General features: G+C 44.0%; 1 protein-coding gene across 2 annotated transcripts in view; it reads right to left on the bottom strand.

Moving 5' to 3' along the window:
* Positions 1 to 21,245, bottom strand: part of fancl (FA complementation group L) — a 108,092-nt gene extending 86,847 nt beyond the window's left edge. The window contains exons 1-6 of one of the 2 annotated variants that reach the window (XM_084321060.1): positions 20,951 to 21,245; positions 19,681 to 19,739; positions 19,279 to 19,339; positions 18,704 to 18,760; positions 15,652 to 15,755; positions 978 to 1,074 (exon numbers count right to left, since the gene is read on the bottom strand). In XM_084321060.1, the coding sequence (XP_084177186.1) occupies positions 978 to 1,074; positions 15,652 to 15,755; positions 18,704 to 18,760; positions 19,279 to 19,339; positions 19,681 to 19,739; positions 20,951 to 21,040 (468 nt within the window). In that variant the 5' untranslated portion in view covers positions 21,041 to 21,245. The remainder of the gene's footprint in view (positions 1 to 977; positions 1,075 to 15,651; positions 15,756 to 18,703; positions 18,761 to 19,278; positions 19,340 to 19,680; positions 19,740 to 20,950) is intronic. The other variant, XM_084321061.1, reaches the window with a different exon arrangement.
* Between the last annotated feature and the right edge of the window lie 263 nt (positions 21,246 to 21,508).

Genomic DNA, 21,508 nt, shown 5'->3' with positions numbered 1-21,508 from the left:
GTAGAACTACTAGATATCATCAGGCGCTTCGTCGTGTGCGTTTAGCTCTCTCTGTGGGGTAACGGGAGTGCTTTCTACCGTGCTTAGGTCTACGTTAGGGAGATTCCATCAGTTCTACATCTCGGTCCCAGCGTGATGCCAAGACTTTTACCACACCCTCTCTCTCCACATCTGACCTAGATTTTGGGGTGGGGGGAGGGGGTGTAGATGTACATCACTGCTTTCTTATCAGTAAATTGAACATCCACATGGTGTTGGGTGAGATTTGCATGTTTGAAACTCACCTGACTGTTGGTCAATGTGTAAGTGTGGAGATATATATATATATATATTTCCTATTAAGATAGGATGGTGGTGTGAAAATGATCCAGTCCTGATGGGCAGACAGGGGTGTGTGTGTGTGTGTGTACTAGGGCTGAGCCCAAACATTAGAACATGCAAACCTTCGTTCGTTACGTTGGCATTCGAATTCTAAATCAACATTCGGATTTTTTATTTTGAATAAAAAAAATATAAAGAAAATGTAAATATTTGTTTCTATTAATTCTGTTTAAACCAATGGGGTTTTTCTCACAGCTGCAGATAAAGATTAGGCTACACTAATATTATAGTATTAAAAGAAACTGATGAGTTATATTCATTAGAAAGTTTATTTAATTGATTTAGTTGGGCTGGGGCTTCTCCCTGGGCTGGGTCCTGGGGCTGGAAAGTTGATTTAATAAAAATAAAAAACTAATTTAATCAGATTAATCACTTTATACAAATTGAGGATTTAGTTTGAGGATAAAAAAAGAATAATAATAATTATATAAAAAAAAAAAAAATTATATATTTTTGTAAAAATGTAAAACGAAGGTTCGAACGTTCGTTCGGAAAAACCCTGACGAAGTTCGATTTCCAAAAACAGGCTTCGGGGACAGCCTTAGTGTGTACATGCCTTACATGCCTGTTTGTATTTGTGTGTGTGTGTGTCATACCTTCGTCTTCAGTTTAACGGTGAGAACATGCTGGCGTCCCGAGGAGTCTTCGGCCTTCAACCTCAAAGTACGGAACTCTGTGTCGATGAAGAGCAGCCTGTCGATGGACGGACAGACAGACGGACACACAAACACACACTCGTATAATAAATCCACACACTCCGAGGTGTACAGTACATGCAACATGGAGTGGAGTGACAGCGGCCGCCATCCATCATTAAACCCGGCCTGGCACAGGCTTTATGGAGACATCAGTACCGCCTGCAGATTTACTGCGTCTGGGGCCCGCGCATCGCCACGGCAACGTACTGGCACGGAGTCCGCACTCGTCCCACTTACCTAATGCGACCGCGGCTTCCTGGAGGCCGGTAGACAAAAGGCTGATATCAGGCAGTCTCTGGGTTTTTTTTTTGGCCGAGTCCTCCTGCCCGCCCCAGATTTACAGTGTAGTACAGTGTGGCTTCTCTGACAAGAGTCATATTTCTGCGGGGGGATTTATGGAGTGCGGCGGGAGAGGAGTGATGGGGGGGGGCTGTGTTTTCCCGGGCTCGACGCGCACTTAGAGGAGTGATGGAATGATGGAGGGGATGTCTGACGCGTCGAGGGGTCGTCGGCTCGTAAAAGTGTCCGCGTGTACACGTGCTTACATGCCATCAAATACCGGCGAGGGCGTGGACTCGGAAATGGGCGCGGGAGCTTTGCGTGCACTCAGACACACACACACACACACACACACACACACACACACGCGCGGTGCCGTCTTCATGGTGCCGTCTTCATGCTGATTCAACTCGACACTTCATTCTTACCTACTGTAGCGCCGGGCCAATTTCTTCCCTCGTGCTGAACCGATTTCCACCCCCCCTCTCCATCTCTAGTCCACCTCTATATCTCTCTAAACATCTGCATATCAGCGTCTCCCAAACACACAACCAATCTTCTCCCTCTACCTCCTGTTTCTTCCTCGTACCTCATGGCTTACTCCTCTCTCTCTACTCCTCTCCTCTCTACTATCTCTACCCCCCTCCTCTCTCTAATCCTCTCTACTCCACTCCACTCCTCTCTCTACTCTACTTCTCTCACCTCTACTCCACTCCTCTACTCTACTATCTCTACTGCTCTCTCTACTCTACTCCTCTATCTACTCTACTACTCTCCTCTCTATATATTTTTTTAATCCACTTTTTCTCCTCCTGTTTTTCTGTGTTTTTCTCCCATCACAATTTAGTCGTTATGCCAATTCCCCCCTCCCCTTCCTGGTCGTTGCTCACATGTGCCCCCCACTGGTCGGTCTAGGGAGCCCTGAAGTCTATCAGATGCTTCCTCCGAGACATAGGAGACAGCCAGCAGCATCTTTTCACCTGCCAGCGCAGACTCTCATTGGTGAGGTGTAACGTGTGGGAGGTCACACTACCCTCACCATCTCCCTCCCTCGCTGTGCAGGCGCCCTGACCGACCTGTAGGAGTCGCTGTTTACAACGACCAGAATACCACCCCACCGGCTTCCCTCCCGCTGACTCTGCCAATTGAGCCAGTATGACGGCCGGCCAAGCCGGAGGCAACGCTGACAGCCGGATTCGATACCAGTGTCTCTCGCGTTGGTGACGAGCGCTTAGTCCGCTGCACCACCCAGCCGACCCTTCTCCTCTCTATATTATACTCCTCTCTCTACCCCCCTCCTCTCTCTACTATACTCATCTATCTACTCCTCTCTATATTATACTCCTCTCCTCTCTCTACTGCTCTCTCTACTCTAATCCTCTCCTCTATCTACTCTACTCCTCTCCTCTCTACTCCTCTCCTCTATCTACTCTACACCTATCTCTACTCCTCTCCTCTCTCCCCTACTCCTCTCTACTCCACTCCTCTCCTCTCTCTACTCCTCTCCTCTCTTTACTCCACTCCTCTCTACTCTACTCTCTCTACTCTACTCTCTCTACTCCTCCCGTATCTACTGCTCTCTACTTATCTCTCCTCTACTCCTCTCCTCTCTATACTCTACTACTCTCTCTACTCCTCTCCTCTCTCTACTGCTCTCTCCTCTCTCTACTGCTTTCTTTATTCCTCTCCTCTCCTCCCTCCCTCCCTCCCATCGCCTCTCCTGTGGGGTCTCCCACCCCAAGGTGGCAGGGGCTACTTGGCCATGATGGAAACAGCATGACAGTCCTGACACCCTGCTGGGAAGACTGATGAGAGCATCCCATTTGCAAACTGAGCTGCTTACAGACAGTAACACATGACACATGCTAGTGTGTGTGTGTGTGTGTGTGTGTGTGTGTGTGTGTGTGTGTGTGTGTGTGTGTGTGTGTGTGTGTGTGTGTGTGTGTGTGTGTGCGTGTGTTGAGTTAGAGAGTCAGGTAGAACACGTGAACACGTACACACAGGATCCGAGAAATGAGTGAGCTTTGATATAGGAGATACGGGAAGATCGACATACAAACACACGCACACACACAGGGAGACTGACCTGTGCCTAGTAGCAACACAACACCAGATACATATATATTTTTAATAAGACAGAGCTGTCAGAATGAATTTCAATATTAAAAAATAAGAATAAATGAATAATCACTGTATGATTTTGGAAAGATTTGCCTGTAATACAATACAATACAACAATGTGTTACAAAGCACAGCCTGATGCCTAATGATCGTTTCCTATTGGTACCACCCTTAATACCAAATAAAACACACAATCAACTAGTTAATTGCAAGCATTTTGCGCCTGCTTCTATGTGACAGGGCTCTACGCTAACCTTTTCCCCAAGGAGTACATGTGCTCCTAAACACATGTGCTCCTTTCATGACAAATTAAATTTAGGAGCACAGTGAAACATTTTCAAGTAACAGAGTTTATTAACACATTGAGTGCCAACGACGAGATTAGTCGTGCTAACTCGCTATGCGTTGAGTGCCAATGACGAGTTCTCGTTATTTCTTTTATTAGCGATATCCATTCATTTTTCATCCATCCAGCCTGACGTTATCATTGTGAATGGGTCTGAGCTCGAAAAGGACAAATACCGCCGCCTATCGTCTCCCCCGGCTGGTAATGCACATCATTGGATTGGATTGGCTGGGCATGTGCCTCAGAAAAAAAAAGTTTTTCCCTTCTCTGGCAAGCAGTATCGTGTTATCACATTCACTGGCGAGGCTCGGAGCAGCGTTGATTATGTGTTTTGGTGCTATAACGTTGGATCAATAAACGCGATCAATATTTGGAATGGCGATCAGGAATTGGATTAATCTTTTTGCAGAACATCTGATGTGAGGTAAGGACTCTATTTTACCAGTATTGGGTTAATCAGATGTTTTTTTCTCAGCCATCGCAGCGTGTCTGTGTGTGTGTGTGTATGACGTTAGCACTGACCACGTCATGGATAATAGATTTTTCAGCCCGCTTCTCTAGCATGCATAAGTACACATATACTATCGATAATCTAGTGTTCATTTGAAAACGATTAATAAATCAGCCGAAAAATTACGTGTTTTGTGTATTCCACTAAAGAGCTATTATTGCGGAATTTCTCTGGAATTACTAGAACTCTCCAAAACTATACTCGTATTCAAAACAGTATAAAACGGAAATGTACCAATGAAAAAACTATCCGTTTCGTACATGTTGACTGCAAGCAAGTCATTGATAATCGAGGGGTGTTTTAGACCCATAGCCATAATTTAAGATATAGTTTAAGCCTTCGTAAATTTCCCCGACCTCCCATTGACTTCAGTGCTGGCACTCTAGCCCATAATATATGGTCAAAGGGGCGTGGCACTCAGTGTTAACAAACTCCCTTTTTTTTTATACAAAAATAAATGTATATTTATACTGTGTGTATGTGCGTGTGCAAACGGTGTCCGTGTGCAAACGGGAACGGGACACACATCTGTGCAATAGCACATACCACCAAAGTCACTGGCCCACTGTGTGTGCGTGTGTGTATCTGCGTTAGGGTGACCAGGTGTCCCCCTTTTGGTTGTACTGTCCCACCATTTGAGACCGCGTCCCACATATTGAGAGGATGTCCCTCTTTTCGAAGCAAAAAAAAATATATCGAACACAAGACATTCCTGTCAAGTGATAAAGTTTGAATATTTAAAACAGATGTTAGGTGGTAACAAGCCGGCTGCCAGTGCCAAGATGAATGTGGAGAGATATAATTCTGTATTTAATTTGTATTTATTTTGATTGAACCTTTATCTATTCGGTGAAGACGAGTTATTCTAATAAAAGAATTTACATTATCTATCTGTCCCACTTTGTCCCACCAAAATCTTACTGTTGTCCTGCTTTTGGACTTTTTGCATCTGGTCACCCTGCGTGTGCAAATGGGAACGGGACACACATCTGTGCAATAGCACATACCACCTAGGGGTGTAACGATTCGACCCCACAACGATTAGATTAGATTACGATTCAATGCATCATGAAATATCTTCATTTGACCATGATTTGATTCGATACATTTTCTAGCAGTTAATTCCCCAAAAAGATTTAAATACACAATTGTGGCTGGGGGAACTGATTCACTCAGCATGATTGATTGAAAACTTTATTAACAGATTGCAGAATGGGTAGAATACAGTACAGCTCAATACAAACAACTGCTAAGAGGATGAAGACCAGAAAAAGACTTTCGTCTTGTTTACATAAGGGTCCTCCATGAATGGACTATAGGTCAATAAAAACAATACACCAAGCTTTAAGTTAACAGGATATTTTATTCCCAAAAAGTGCCAGATTTTAGATTTCAGACATTTTATGTATTAAGTGATTAATGCCTACTGTGGCAAAGTTGTAGCCAACAACTAGGCCTAACAAAAAAGGCAGTGACATTGAACTACTGCTACAAAAGTAACAGTCACTTAACTTTAGCTTTTGCCTAAACTTTTACAATGCCTAGGTTTTGGCTAGTGTTGCCCTTCTAGAAAAATAATCCTTTCATTGTTGCCTATTGAAATATGGAAAGTCCGCCATTCCTCTACTCGAGACTTTTCCGAGACATTATCGTTAAGTTAACTTATTCTAGTCTTATCAATAGCAATAGATTTTAGAACACCTAGATTTATCAATAGCAATAGTAATATATATGTAACGTTATTAACTCATTGGGGGCCAACAGCAGAGGGCACTGATGGCCCTTCAGCGCCAGTGCTTTATCCAATGTAGGATAGGACTTACTTGCAAGTTCTTAAAATATATCAAATATAATAGCAATAGATCTAAATAACACGTTGATCCTCAGTGAGTTGCTTCCAGCCAACATGCACGAAACAGATACTCAACTCAAAAACTTTGGTGATCGGGCCTTCTCTCGCACTGCACCCCGACTCTGGAACTCCCTCCCTCAGTCCATCAGAGACTCCCCTACACTCTCCACCTTCAAAGCTCACCTCAAAACCCACCTGCTCCCCCCCCCCCCCCCCCCCCCCTCCAACCCGATTGATGTCTGTCTGCCATCCGGTGAGATTCGATTGGCATTGCAGTTCCAGCGTATGTGGCTGTGCCAAAGTGATTCAGAGCGCTTCGGGCGAGTCTGTAGAGCGGGGATCAAAGGAAAAACGATCTAATAACGAGTTTACTCGTTGTTGGCGTTCAACGCATGGTGCCCAATAACAAGTATACTCGTTGTTGGCGCAGACTGAGTTAATGCCACAAAACTAATGCCTTTGTTAATTATAACGTTGATGCAGTAGCGTATGTTGTTGTGTTGGCTGTAAGAGAATAACATAACACTGCACACATAAAAATTGCGATTCTAATCGATTCTAACATTTTCAAATCGATGCAGTTGAATTGTCACCTTAGGATCGATGCATTGCGATGCATTGTTACACCCCTAGACCAAAGTCACTGGCCCACTGTGTGCGTGTGCTAACTTGGCTAGCGTTATCAGCCGTGTTCTCATTTCCTTTCTCTCGCTTGAAACCAGTCACGTGATTGGAAAGTTTATGCGGCTTGTGGAATTTGTAGTTTTTGAACAATTAGCAGCGGAGCGAAAAAAGCACTACCGACGTTGTAATCTTCACTCGCACACTGTGCAAGTAAATTATTTTTCCGGTTCAAACACACATATTTTTGGGGGCAAATGCGAGTGAAATGCTCGCACTGTAGAGCCCTGCGTGGTAATGACGTGTAAATGTTATCATTAATAATCAAATGTCATTAAAATGTTCCTCATGTCAGCCTCTGCATACTGGATGGTATTCTGACTGTAGGCCTGCATATTCATGGTATTATGAGTGTAGGCCTGCATATTCATGGTATTCTGACTGTAGACCTGCATATTGTAGTTATACTCATTGCTACTTATTATACTGATTGTTACTTTTTTTTTTTATCCACTTTTTCTCCCATTTTCTATATTTTCTCCCATCCTAATTTCGTATCATCCAATTCAACCCTCCCCTGTCATGAACGCTGTTTCTTGCCTCCCACAAGCCGGCTGCAATGTGGACTAAGTCATACATAGCACAAGTCTCCTCCGGTACTTGAGGTAACAGCAGTCGCATCTTTTCACCTGCGCAGCTCGATCTCTCAGTGGCGAGGAGTAACGCGTGGGAGGCTCACGCTGCCCCCGACACTTCCTGATTCTACTGCGCAGGCGCACCAACCGACCTGTAGGAGTCGCTGTCCACAACGCCCGATCCCCACCCATCAGTTTCCCACCCCCTAATACGGCCAATGTGTATTAGTATGAACGACCAGCTAAACTGAAAGCAATGTGGAGCGCTGGGCAGCGTCTCCGCATTCGTGGCGAGCGCCTTGCCCACTACGCCACGTAGCCGCCCCTATACTGATTGTTACTTATACTCATTGTGACTTATTATACTCATTCATCAGACTCAATGTTCAATGCAGTGCAGATTATTTAGCTAACTGATGATTAGTCAGTGAAGATGTGGTTTGATGCAAGCATACTGATTGTTACTTATACCCATTGTGACTTATTATACTAATTATTCATCAGACTCAACGTTCAATGCAGTGCAGATTATTTAGCTAACTGATGATTAGTCAGTGAAGATGTGGTTTGATGCAAGCATACTGATTGTTACTTATACTAATTGTGACTTATTATACCCATTATTCATCAGACTCAACGTTCAATGCAGTGCAGATTATTTAACTAACTGATGATTAGTCAGTGAAGATGTGGTTTGATGCAAACAAACAAACAAACAGAACAAACAAGAGAGCAGTAGAGCAGATAGATGAGTAGATAGATGAGTAGAGAGATGAGTAGAGTAGAGAGAGTAGTAGAGTAGAGAGAGCAGTAGAGTAGAGAGAGGAGTAGAGATGAGTAGAGTAGAGAGAGCAGTAGAGTAGAGAGCAGTAGAGTAGAGAGTGTTTCCCCTATGATTTTTTTCAGGGGGGGGGGTGGTAGGCCCTCCGAAACTACTACTAGACATTTAAATGAAAAACAATCTATTGTTTTTAATACAAATAAACCTCCTGTTCACTGTAAAGTGCCACGTTTTAATATATTGAGCATTAAACTTTAAAGGTCCCGTGTCTTATAAATGGCCTTTTCCAGTGTTTAGCATTGTTTCCTAGCAATGGGGGATTATATCAATGTGGTCTGTGTCTCTCTAATTATCATTTTGACTCATCAGTCTAGTCTCGAGTTCACGAGATCTTCCCTCACTCAACTAAGCCATTCTGATTTTACTGTTTTGCTGACGTGAATAAGGCACTGGTTGTAGTCATCGCCCACAATTAACAATTCGCTCAACAACAGAGCGAGTGGAATTACTTCCTCAAGCGGGTGCCGACAGACAGCAGAGACGAGCGAGCGAGAGAGAGGGAGAGAGAGAGAGAGGGACACACACAACCTCCCGACCGTGCGGGAGTGTGTGTAAATGTATGTGCACGCGGGGATGGAGCTTCTCCCCCGCAGTCGGGAGCACTCGCATATCACTGTCAAAATATTGTTGCGCACGCTCCCACGCGCACGCCCATATTCCGATCCGTGCAATAATATTCACAGGGGTATATATTGTCATTTGAAACAAGTTACCAATACATTGTCCCGTGGGATTATGCCCCCCCGCGGTGAGATTAATTAGTATCCCCCTCAATCTTTCTATCTCTCTCTCTGTCTGCCAGTCGCAGACTGTGGGTGACTGTCACTCAAAGCGCTACGATGACGTCACAGTTTCGTTTACTGCGAAACGAAACCTATGAAGTGTGCCGCACGTTCACGTCAACGTTCACGCACCAAGCTGAACACAGCTAATGGAGACAAGGCATTCCTCTTCTGGCCACACCAAAGAAAAAGTGACACAAATACAGAGAGTAGTATAGTAGAGAGAGGAGTAGAGGAGAAGAGTAGAGAGAGTAGTAGAGTATAGAGAGGAGTAGAGAGGAGATAAGTCAAGGTGAGTAGAGGAGAGAAAGGAGGAGTAGAGGAGAATAGTAGAGTAGAGAGCAGTAGAGTAGAGAGGGGAGTAGAGTAGAAAAGTAGAGTAGTAATAATAATAATAATAATTAATTACATTTATATAGCGCTTTTCTAGACACTCTCAAAGCGCTCCCCACAATGTAGGGTGGAAATTGCCTCCTTCACCACCACTGGTAGCACCCACCCTTGGGCTATGCAGGCTCAATGGCTGCCATACACTGGCACCAGGCACACATCACACTACACAATGGCTGAACTACTCAGGAGACTGGGATTTATATCAGCCAATTAAGGGGAAGGGATGATTAGGTGGCCTTGATGTCAGAGACCTGATTGGGAATTTGGCCAGATAGAGAGAGGAGTAGAGAGGAGTAGAAGAGAGGAGTAGAGAGAGGAGAGGAGTAGAGTATAGGGATGCCCCGATCACGTTTTTTGCCACCGATACCGATCACCGATCGTCGTGAGCCATATCGGCCGATACCGATCCGATACCGATCGTTTTTGATTAAAAAGAAATTAAAACTTATTTTATATAATTTTTTTTTTTTTTTTTTTTTTATAAAATATATATATTATATAATTAGACTTGTACTTGTATTATCTGCGAGACATCGCCACCACGCAACAAGTCAAAATGCTCGCTATCTGCAAACAGCTCCACTGTCTGTGTGTACTCTAGTAGCCCTAGCTCCAAAAAGGATTCTCCGGCGCTGCAGCGGGACCCTATTGCCTTGGTAACGTTATGCTTTGGTCATTTCACATTCAGCAAGCCCTCAGCTCGAATACGCATTCAATCAATGTTATAAGACATTGATATCAGGAGCTATCTGTAGCTACTGCTAGCCAGCTAGATGACGTTAAGACAACTATTTAGTTCAATCGGACATTTCGTTTTGAACCGTGAACTAACGTCAGCTAACGCAAGCTAACGGAGATATCAACATGGGCTACTAGACTTCCTGGGGCATTTGTTGATATCCGGAGCTATCAGTAGCTAGCCGGCTAAATACCGTTAGACAATGCCTACTAAAAGTGAATAGTTGACTGGGTAATTTTGTTTAAACAGTAACGATAGCTAGGTAGTTAACGTTAGCTCAGGTCGAATGCACTATCTAGACTCAGCAGAGGAGGTCCGCGCGTCCTCTGTGTTTACAAACTCTACACGGGTACGGGCGGGGCTAGGGAGGAGGAGCAGTTTGCAGGTCCTGTGCGTCTGAGACAAGCGAGTGAGATATCCACTTGATCAGTTTCCGCGATCGGCGAATATGACTAATTATCGGAATTCCCCGATCGCATATTTATACTGATTATCGGCCGATAACGATCGGTGGCCGATCGATCGGGGCATCCCTAGTAGAGTAGAGAGAGTAGTAGAGTATAGAGAGGAGTAGAGAGAGTAGTAGAATAGAGAGGAGAGAAGTAGAGGAGAGAGAGTAGTAGAATAGAGAGGAGAGAAGTAGAGGAGAGGAGTAGAGGAGAAGAGATAAGTAGAGGAGAGAGAGTAGTAGAATAGATAGGAGAGAAGTAGATGAGAGGAGTAGAGAGAGGAGTAGAGGAGAAGAGTAGAGAGTAGTAGAGTAGAGAGAGGAGAGAAGTCGAGGAGAGGAGTAGAGGAGAGATAGAAGGAGGAGAGGAGAGGAGTATAGATAGTCGTAGAGTAGAGTAGAGGAGTAGAGGAGAAAAGTAGAGTAGAGAGGAGTAGAAGTGAAGAGTAGAGAGGAGAGGAGTAGAAAAGTAGAGTAGAGAGAGGAGTAGAAGAGAGGAGTAGAGGAGAGGAGTAGAAGAGTAGAGTAGAGAGAGGAGTAGAGTAGAGAGAGGAGTATAATAGAGGAGTAGAGAGGAGATGAGTAGAGAGAGCAGTAGAGTAGAGAGGAGTAGAAGAGTAGAGAGGAGTAGAGAGAGTAGTAGAAGATGAGTAGAGAGAGTAGAGGAGTAGAGAGCAGTAGAGTAGAGAGAGGAGTAGAAGAGAGGAGTAGAGAGGAGAGGAGTAGAAGAGAGGAGTAGAGAGGAGAGGAGTAGAAGAGAGGAGTAGAGAGGAGAGGAGTAGAAAAGTAGAGTAGAGAGAGTATAGTAGTAGAGTAGTGGAGTAGAAGAGAGGAGTAGAGAGGAGAGGAGTAGAGTAGAGAGGAGTAGAGAGAGGAGTAGAGAGAGGAGAGGAGTAGAGAGCAGTAGAGTAGAGAGGAGTAGAGAGCAGTAGTAGAAGAGTAGTAGAGAGAGGAGAGGAGTAGAGAGCAGTAGTAGAAGAGGAGTAGAGAGAGCAGAGGAGTAGAGAGCAGTAGAGTAGAGAGAGGAGTAGAGAGTAGAGTAGAGGTGTAGAGAGTAGAGTAGAGCGAGAGGAGTAGAAGAGAGGAGTAGAGAGAGTAGTAGAGTAGAGAGATGAGTAGAGAGGAGAGGTTTGTTTGGGGGTAACCGAGTGACCGTGGCAACAACTACTTGACCTCATTTTACATTCATCATTAACAAATGGCGTGCCATCATCAGCCAATTAAAATGACCACACTCAAATGCGAGAGAGAGAGAGAGAGAGAGAGACTCGTTTACCTGGGCCAATCAACTGACAGAATTACTGGTGAAAACCCCCAGCGGCTATTAGTGTGGTCCATGCCAATTAAGACGCTAAGCGAATCTCGAGTGCTTTGAGATTGAGGCCCACTGTGTATATAATGCCTCCTAACCATAGCTCTACATTGAAATGATGTTGGTCCCATTTCCAGCATACCTTCACCCCCCCCCCCCCCCCCCCCCCCCCCCATTAAAACCTGAGAGTCTTCAATTAAAGCAATTTGCATTTAGCTAATATCATAATTGTAGCTGTGGTCATTAATAGGAAAGTGGAAAATGAGTGTAGTAGTCGCGGCTTAATCCAAGCTGAGGGAGAATAGATCACCCCACACACACATATACACCCCCTCTGACAAGAGGAGACGACGGTATTAGCTCGGGCTGTCGACAGGCAGGGGCTGAAAGTTATTAAATATGACCTGGATTTAACTATTACTCAATAACTAAAAATAAGTAAGTCATTAAGAGCCATTCGTTAATGTGGATCAACACTGTCACTAGCTCGCTCTGTCTCTCTCTCTCTCTCTCTCTCTCCCTTTCTCTCTCTCTCTCCTCATGAAACGGCTAGCAGACCGCTTTTTGATTCCACCTTTTCATGTGTCGTTTTCTTTAAAAACAGGAAGCTAGGGAGGGACTTGTCGTGGATATTGATTAGCGATTATAGTAGCCAATAGCACTGAATGCGCATTACGGTCGACCCATTAGCTAGCAAGCTAATGTTAGCAAACGTACATACATTTGTTCAATTTAGTTAAAGAGGCAGAGTGCTAGCTTGGATACAATGTGCTGCAACCCCAGCCTAAATAGTGGCCATTTCCCCAAAATGCATGACATTTTTTCTAGAAAGCGAGATATCGCGTATTTTGTGAATCATGCGCCTGTCTTGGCCTGGCGGTGAGATTTTGAGTTTAACAAGACCCCGCCATGCATTTGTAATCCATAAACGTACCTCGTCCATGTTGTGTGCCAGCAAATTTACAAGAAGGAGGCTGGGAAGGGTGGCGCTATGAGGAGCCAGATCTAGCCTCAGTCGCTCACCAGCTCTGCGGCCCCGCCTCTGCTTTAGATCCCTCGCCGCGTATGAGGCCGCTTTGTCCAGGGAGACGTTGTAAACAGACCCGGTGTGCCCGGAGGTCTGACGATGTCGTTCGGAGAATCGAAAAATATGGAAATATCCAGTAATCCGACATGTGAACCAATGTCCAGTAGGCGTCTATACTTTCCACAAGCAAGTTGTCCTTCCGCGTTGCTGTGATTGGCCACGCACCTACGGTTTGTGCGTTTTGAGAATCTGATTGGCCACTGACGTTTCTGGTCATGCGACATGTGCGCCCAATCGCATGACGAGCAGTGTCTTAGCACATTTCCGCGTCAAACAGCCTGCAAACGACCTAACGCCTAGTTTATCACTGGTTAAGCTTAGGCGACTCTTTCGCAGTTGGTTAAGGTTAGAGTTTGGAATCAGGGCTGGCGTTCTATCGCCATGCTCTAAGACAAACTCTAACCTTAACCAACTTCGAAAGAGCGCCTAAGCTTAACCGTCCAAAAACTTGCCGTCACACGATTGGGCGCACATGTCACATGACCAGAAACGTGCGTGGCCAATCAGAGCAACGCGGAAGGACAACTTGCTTGTGGAAAGTATAGAGGCGTCCAGTAGGTCTTGTGTACAAAGTGTCAGCGTGAATAGACCGGGCGAATAGACTGGACATGAGTAATGCAAATAATAGTTGATCTGCCGTTTCTGCTGGCGAGACAAAGAGCTGCTGCCCAGCCTGCCCTCCCCCCTCTCAAAAAATCTACTCAAAAGGTAGGCAAGATTGGGATTCGATCGTCATCACAGTTTTACAAAATCCCTACAGAACGTCAACGGGACTGTATCACTAGTATCATAATTATAAATAAAAACATAAAACGAGTATACTCGTTTTTGGCGTTCAACACATGGGCGCCAAAAACGAGTATGTTCGTTTTTGGCAGTCAATGAGTTACGCCCTATTATCTGAAAATCCACCTAAAAATACATACCTCTCTCAGTAAGTAAATGGAAGATTGCTCCACTTCTACAAGGCCCATTTGCATGTTATTGGTATCTAGGGACATCTGTGGGTCTCAGGGAATGTATTCCCAGTGTCAGCAATATTGTGTCTGCTACTAGGCTTGAGTAGATTGTGATGAACCAAAGGAGAATATCAATTTTATTTTATTATTATTTATTTTTTCATCTTTGACAGTGAATAACACCATAATTAGCGGTGATTGGTCAGTTCAGCGCCGTTCAGAACCGGACGTGGTCACTTGACGGAGCGGCCTGTCAAATGACACTCACCGGATACATCGTCATGTAACTCGAGACCCGAAGCACGCAATTGGTTGAGTGTGGTGGCGATCGAAAGGTGGCCAAATCAACTTTCGAACGGTGTATTGGATGATCTGCGAAAAATGCAGCCCGGAGCCGGTAGACGAGCGCAAAGTGCCGCGAGTGTGTGCGAGTGTGTGACGCCATCGGGCTGTCCAATGTTTAAGAGGTTAACCTTATGTAGTGTGGTAGTGAAAGGGTGAACCTTCTGTAGTGTGGTAGTGAAAGGGGTAACCATTTGTAGTATGACATTGACAGGGTTAACCTTCTGTAGTGTGGTAGTGAAAGGGTTCATCTTCTGTAGTGGTAGTGAAAGGGTTAACCATTTGTAGTGTGGTAGTGAAAGGGTTAACCTTATGTAGTGTGGTAGCGAAAGGGTGAACATTCTGTAGTGTGGTAGCGAAAGGGGTAACCCTTTGTAGTAGGACATTGAAAGGGTTAACCTTCTGTAGTGTGGTAGTGAAAGGGTTAACCATTTGTAGTGTGGTAGTGAAATGGTTAACCCTTATGTAGCCAGGCCGGCTCTGAGCCTGACGCTGTTGCAAACACGCCGAGCGGCTAGAGATGCATTGATTTTCTCTGCCGAGGAGACATGTCTGGTCGTCTCACAGCGTCTGGTGGTCGTCTCACAGTTCCACGGGGCCGCCATCGTCGCTTCCTCGTTTGTCGTAAAAGGAAAGAAAGTTGGCCGCCGTTCAACTTCTGGTCAAGTCGCTGTCGGCGCCCTATCAGACTAAATGACCCCACCTGTATACCACAACGCTATTAGTTAGGGATGTCCCGATCCGATCACGTGATTTTATTTTACTTTTTTATTTTAATTCAACAAACATGACCATGTTCACGTCTTAAACTCATACTGAGGCCTTCGTTTTGGTTTTAAATTGCATATCATCATTAATTTATTTATTGTCACACAGAGCAGAAGAATTTTGCCAAAACAAACCAATAGTATCCAGCTGCAGAACGGCAGAACAGCCAAACTCTCAGACCCAAAAAAAAATTATCCCAATTTCTCACATTACATTCACCCTGAATGTTGACGTTATCCAGGTGAAAAGTTAACTTCATTCAAGCAAGGCATTGCAATCCTTGACAATAAATAAATGAATGATGATATGCAATTTAAAACCAAAACTAAGGCCTCAGTATGAGTTTAAGACGTGAACATGGTCATGTTTGTTAAAGATCGGTATCGGTAGACACTCAAAATCACATGATCGGGATCGGATCGGGAGCAAAAAAACGTGATCGGGACATCCCTACTATTAGTGCATCACTTATCTCTAGTTGGCTAATGTGAAAACGTGAAACGAGTCATGCGGGCGGCGGCGGCAGCAGCCCTTACTTGTCCCAGCCGAGAGCTTCCATCTCGGAGATGAGCTGAGCGTAGTACTGCGGCGGAGGGATGGTCATGGAGCGGCTCTCAGGGTGGCTGTTCATGGCTACTTCCTGGAACAAGAGACAAACCAACTGACTACGACACAACCGTATCATCACTTCCGCATCCTGTATTAAAAAACTAAAAATTCGTAGCACACATTGCAATATAGTCATGCATAGGGATGGGAATTGATAAGATTTTATCGATACGATTCCATTATCGATTCTGCTTATCGATCCGATTTTTTTTTCTATTCCCTTGTCGATTCCTGATATATTTATAATTTAAATAAATAAATTGGAAATGCAACATAACTAAGCTGAATGAATGAATGAATGAATGAATGAATGAATGAATGAATGAATGAATGAATGAATGAATGAATGAATGAATGAATGAATGAATGAATGAATGAATGAATGAATGAATGAAAACTTTATTTAACAGATTGCAGAATGGGTACAATACAGTACGGCTCAATACATACAATTGTTAAGGGGATGCAGACCTGAGAAAGACGTTTGTCTTGTTTCCATCAGGGTCCCCCATTTTCAATTCATATAGACATTTATGACATACACAACATACATGACATTTATGGCATAGGGACATATAGGTATTTAGTACTGATACATTTGTGACATAACGGTATTCAAAAATACAGTACTGTTACCCCTAGATCCTGACAGAGTATATACATATGATGGGGAGGGGACTGTACATTAGGAGGGGGTGGGTGGGTGGGAGGGAAATATACATACAGCGGGAAGGGAATATATACATGCGGTGGTGAGGAGACTGTCTATTAGGAGGTGGTGGGGGTTTTGGGCATTTACGGTGGCCAGTTTCGAATTGCAGCCTCCCGTAGGTGCTCTTTAAGAGCGGTTTTGAATGTGGGCAGGGATTCACATTCCTTTACAGCTTTGGGTAGGGCGTTCCACATTGTTGTGGCATAATTGCGAAACGTGTTTAGTCCCTTGTTTGAGCCGAATCTGGGTTTAACATGATTTGTTGAGCTTCCTCTGGTGTAGTGGTTGTGGTATTCACTGACCTTTGGGAAGTATTTTGACATGTACATGGGCACCCCGGTCGTATAGTGTATCTTGTAGACCAGGCCCATTGCAAGTTGATGTACTCTGTCGTCTACTCTAAGCCATCCTAGGTTGGCAAAGTGGGCAGGGGTGAGGTGGGTTCTGGGGTTCAGGTCAAGTAGTAGTCTGACCAGTTTGTTTTGTGATGTTTGTAATTTTGTTTTAAGCGCCTTTGAGGTGCTTTGGTACCATGAGGTGCACGCATAGTCATAGTACCCTTGAATGAGTGCTCCTGCCAGAGTCTTCAGGGTATTCTTGTTTACCAGAGAGGAGATCCGGTACAAGAATCTAGTTCGTTGGTTGACTTTTTTTATTATATTGGATGCCATTTTGTCACAGGAAAGATTTGCCTCTAGGATGGAACCCAGGTAGGTAATTTCGTCTTTCCTTGTGACAATATTGTCACCCACTGTAACTGAGAATCCGTCGGTCTTGCTGAGTTTGTTATTTGAACCGAAGAGAATGGACTCTGTTTTGCCCATGTGTAATGATAGTTTGTTATCAGCGAGCCATATGCAGATTTTGCCTAGTTCCGTGCTGAGGGTTTTTTCAACCTGCAATTTGTTCTTGTCAGAGACCAGCAGGGCTGAGTCGTCCGCAAACAGGAACAAGTTGCAGTCACAGGCTGACGACATGTCATTGGCATGTGGTTAGTATAACAACATGCAACTTGACATTTCTGATTGTCATTCATCATTTATTGTTGAGCCCCCATGTCAGAAAAATACAAAAACAAAAAAAGATTATTAACTATACACTTAAATAAAATAATGTATTTGAGAACTAATTTAATCTATTGAACTGTAGTTGCATTCAACAGGTCGTTATTGCAAAAGAGAAATTGTTAGCAATAACCTACTTGTATAAATAAAGGCCAGCTCAGTGTTCTCTCTCTGTCTCTCTCTGCAATGAGCATGGCTATTTAGCTAGCTAGCGGCTAACGTTACTTTACCATGTAAATGAATGACTAGGATGCAAAGCACTTTCAGTTTTCACTGCACACACAAAACGGTCGCAATATCGAGCCGTTTAGGTTTTCCTAGTCAAGGAATCAAATAGTCTGCTATGGCTGCATGCATGGCGCTAACGTTATTGTTTTTAAATGCGCAACTGCCGGAAAACATGGCATCGATAAGAGGAATCGATAGTCACGGAGGCATGCGATTCCAGGAATCTGACAATTAGGAACCGGTTCCCAATCGATTCCGATTCTCGATTCCCATCCCTAGTCATGCAGCGAACATACATGAGATGGACGACACATAGGAAACACACACTAGATGGACGACACATAGGAAACACACATGAGATGGACAACACATACTGTAGGAAACACACATGCATTTATTTTTTGAGTCGCCGATGCAGCCGGGTTCCAGCATGGGCCGCGCCCAGGGAACAATCCAAGTGCTCCTGTCCGTCTTCGTCATGGACACAACAGCGTTAGCGATCTGTTCTGCATATTTTTACATTGGGTTTATCTCTTTATCGGGGAAACCCGTGCGGGCACGGGGAGAACATGCAAACTCCACACAGAAAGGCCCGGGAGATACCCCACCTGGGTACCTGGCAACGTGGTCCCCAAGCGGGAATCGAACCGAGGACCTTCTTGCTGTGAGGTGACAGTGTTAACCACAGCACCACCGCACCGCACATATGCTATAGTGTTTCGCCTGCGATAAATCAGACGGGTAAGAGACAAACAAACTAAAATAGGGCCGATACATGATCTCACGCCACGGTCTGTGGTCCGTCTTTCATTAGTCTGAGCACATAGCAGTCAGAGTACAGCTGCTGGACACAATAGAAACTATTGACAGTGCCTGAAGGTTGCTATTATTTCCTTTTCATTCACCAGCGCGCTAACACACACACACACACACACACACACACACACACACACACACAGTCATTCCTCTCCTTACCGAGACGGTCTTTAGCTCCAAAACGAAGCTGACGAGATTGTCAGAGTGCTTCAGCCTCTGTGAGAGTCAAACAAGGGAGAAGAGAGATCCTTGAATCAGAGTATAATGAAGTGACAGTGTCCCCCCCCCCCCTCTCTCTCCCTCTCTCTCCCTCCCTCTCTAGCAGCCATTCAAATCAAACTCCCGTGTTTGTGATTAATGGGGGCTGCCACAAGCTTAAATAATTAATGATAGCTTAAAGGCTGTGAAAATAATGAACTTTGCAGCCTGGGGTGAAATATCAATCTCGTCCAAATGACCCAGAGGGCCCACATAACAAATAGGGACATTTTCCAGGCAATGTTAATTAAGCAGTGAAAAATATTTGTCTCTGCCTCAAGTGAGTCAGACTTGATGGGTGACAGAACAGACAAGGCCAGAAAGCCAGACCCTGGATGTAATGAACACGGAGACCCGCGGTGACATTACCCTGAGAGCCGGCACAGTCCGCCTTGGCCTCCGGCACAGGTGGCAACGCAGGACCGTACTACACAACCTAACACACCGGTCAATGTCACCTCTGTCTGGGACGTTACCTGTTTCACTATGTGTTCATATCCACACAACAGGTGCTTCAGCTGCCAGCAACAGTGCAGCCTGAGAGGACAAAGATAGACAGCAGCCATTAAGATAAGATAAGATATTCCTTTATTGATCCCCTTGGGGAAATTCGGGCATCATAGCAGCATGGGGGAGGGGGGAGGGGAGGTACAGGTATGGGCAGTGTAATAGTAGAACGGCATAGATGTAGGCAATCAAATTTGATCTGAATATAAAGATATGAGAGAAATAAACTGTGTAAACAAAGGTGTAGATGATGGTTTCAGGTACCAAAGGAAAGACCTGTGTAATGTCACCATTTACCAGTCAGTTTTAAACTAAAAGAAAAACTAGTAACAACACATGATTAAAGAAGTGAGAGAGGGATTGATTCATACTTGGCTCTTCCCAGTTGGCGATCTGGAGGGAGCAATATTCTTATTCTGAAGTCTCTTTCCTTCAAGAAAAACATATAAATAACTTTAATTTAGAGCCACAAGATCAATATAACGTATTACAACAGAACTGACGTCCTCCTAACAGGTCAAGGTTCATTAGCCAATTCATAAAAATACAACCTAGAAAATACATCTTGACAATATCATAAAAGATATCACACATATATACATACAATACATACATACATACATACATACATACATACATACATACATACATACATACATACATACATACATACATACATGTAAACTTATTGTACATTCACAGTTAATGTATACTCAATGATTGATTGATTGAAAACTTTATTACCAGATTGCAGAATGGGTACAATACAGTACAGCTAATACATACAATTGTTAAGGGGATGCAGACCAGAGAAAGACTTTCGTCTTGTTTACATCAGGGTCCCCCATTTTTTATTCATCTTAACATATATGACATAAACGACATATATCTTACCTTCCTACTGCTTTCACCGTCTACAACTGCATTACACTCACTGTAATCATAATAATCATAACTAACTACATCGTAACAGCTGTCTACCCATATAACTCTCTATATAGCATGTAAAATAGTGCTAAGGAACAAATGTGTATATTGGATCAGGCAAGCATCCCTTCCCTTCCACACTGTCCTGACCTACACTGTCCCTGATTGATTGCGTGATTGATTGAAAACTGTATTAACAGATTGCAGAATGGGTACAATACAGTACAGCTCAATACACACAATTGTTAAGGGGACGCAGACCAGAGAAAGACTTTCGTCTTGTTTACATCAGGGTCCCCCATGTTCAATTCATCAGTGTACATGTTCAATTATTGTCCACATTTGTACAAAAAAAGGTACTCTTATTGGCTAAAGTTAGTTTAGCCCTGATACACAGGACCTGGAGAAGACCATCTCATGTGTATCAGGGCTAAAGTTAGGTCAGTAACCACGTTACTCGACTCATTGGAGCCATAATAACAAAAGTCTATAACCAAGCTTATGTATGATTGGATTGATTGATTGATAACTTTATTAACAGATTGCAGAATGGGTACAGTACAGTACAGCTCATATACAATTGTTAAGGGGATGCAGACCAGAGAAAGACTTTCGTCTTGTTTACATCAGGGTCCCCCGTTTTCAATTCATCATAACATAATATGACGCACACGACATACAGATAGACAGTACTTGGAACATGTGCCGACTTACCTGGACTGTAATGAACCCGTCATATACAGTTTTGTCCTTGTTGAGTGGTAAAAGAAGCGGACTCTCGTGTATGAGTGAACTCTCCGTCATGTTGCTTTCTGCCTTTCTGCGGGTCCCAAACAGCAACAATAACAACGCGTACTGCTAAACTAACGTGTGTTAGGCTAATCTAGCAGCACGTTTGAAATGTAAACAACTTTCACTCGCCAACGACGTAGAGCCGAAACTGTGCAAAACCTCTCTAGCGTTTCTAATAGATGTTAAAGGCGGTTAGAAAAGTGGAATATGACCAAAAGTAACCTGACATTTCTGTGTCTCGTCTACTCGTTCGTTTGACAGACGAGACGCCGCTCCCGCGATAAAAAACAAAACAGCGTACGTCACGCGAGGGGGCGTGACCTATGTTTCAAAACTTTATTTATAAAAAGACACAGTAATTTGGAGCATACATTTTTTAGGAGTAGACCATATGTTTGCCAATGAAGCCAAAATAAACTTAAAATCAATTTTGACTAATTTTGTTGCACGTAAATACACCTTTATGTATCATAAACTACT

This window comes from Notolepis coatsorum (genome assembly GCF_963971535.1).
Source record: "Notolepis coatsorum genome assembly, chromosome: 9".
Lineage (NCBI taxonomy): Eukaryota > Metazoa > Chordata > Actinopteri > Aulopiformes > Paralepididae > Notolepis > Notolepis coatsorum.
The sequence above is the reverse complement of the archived record's forward strand: the minus strand, read 5'-3'. Positions and strand labels throughout refer to the sequence as shown.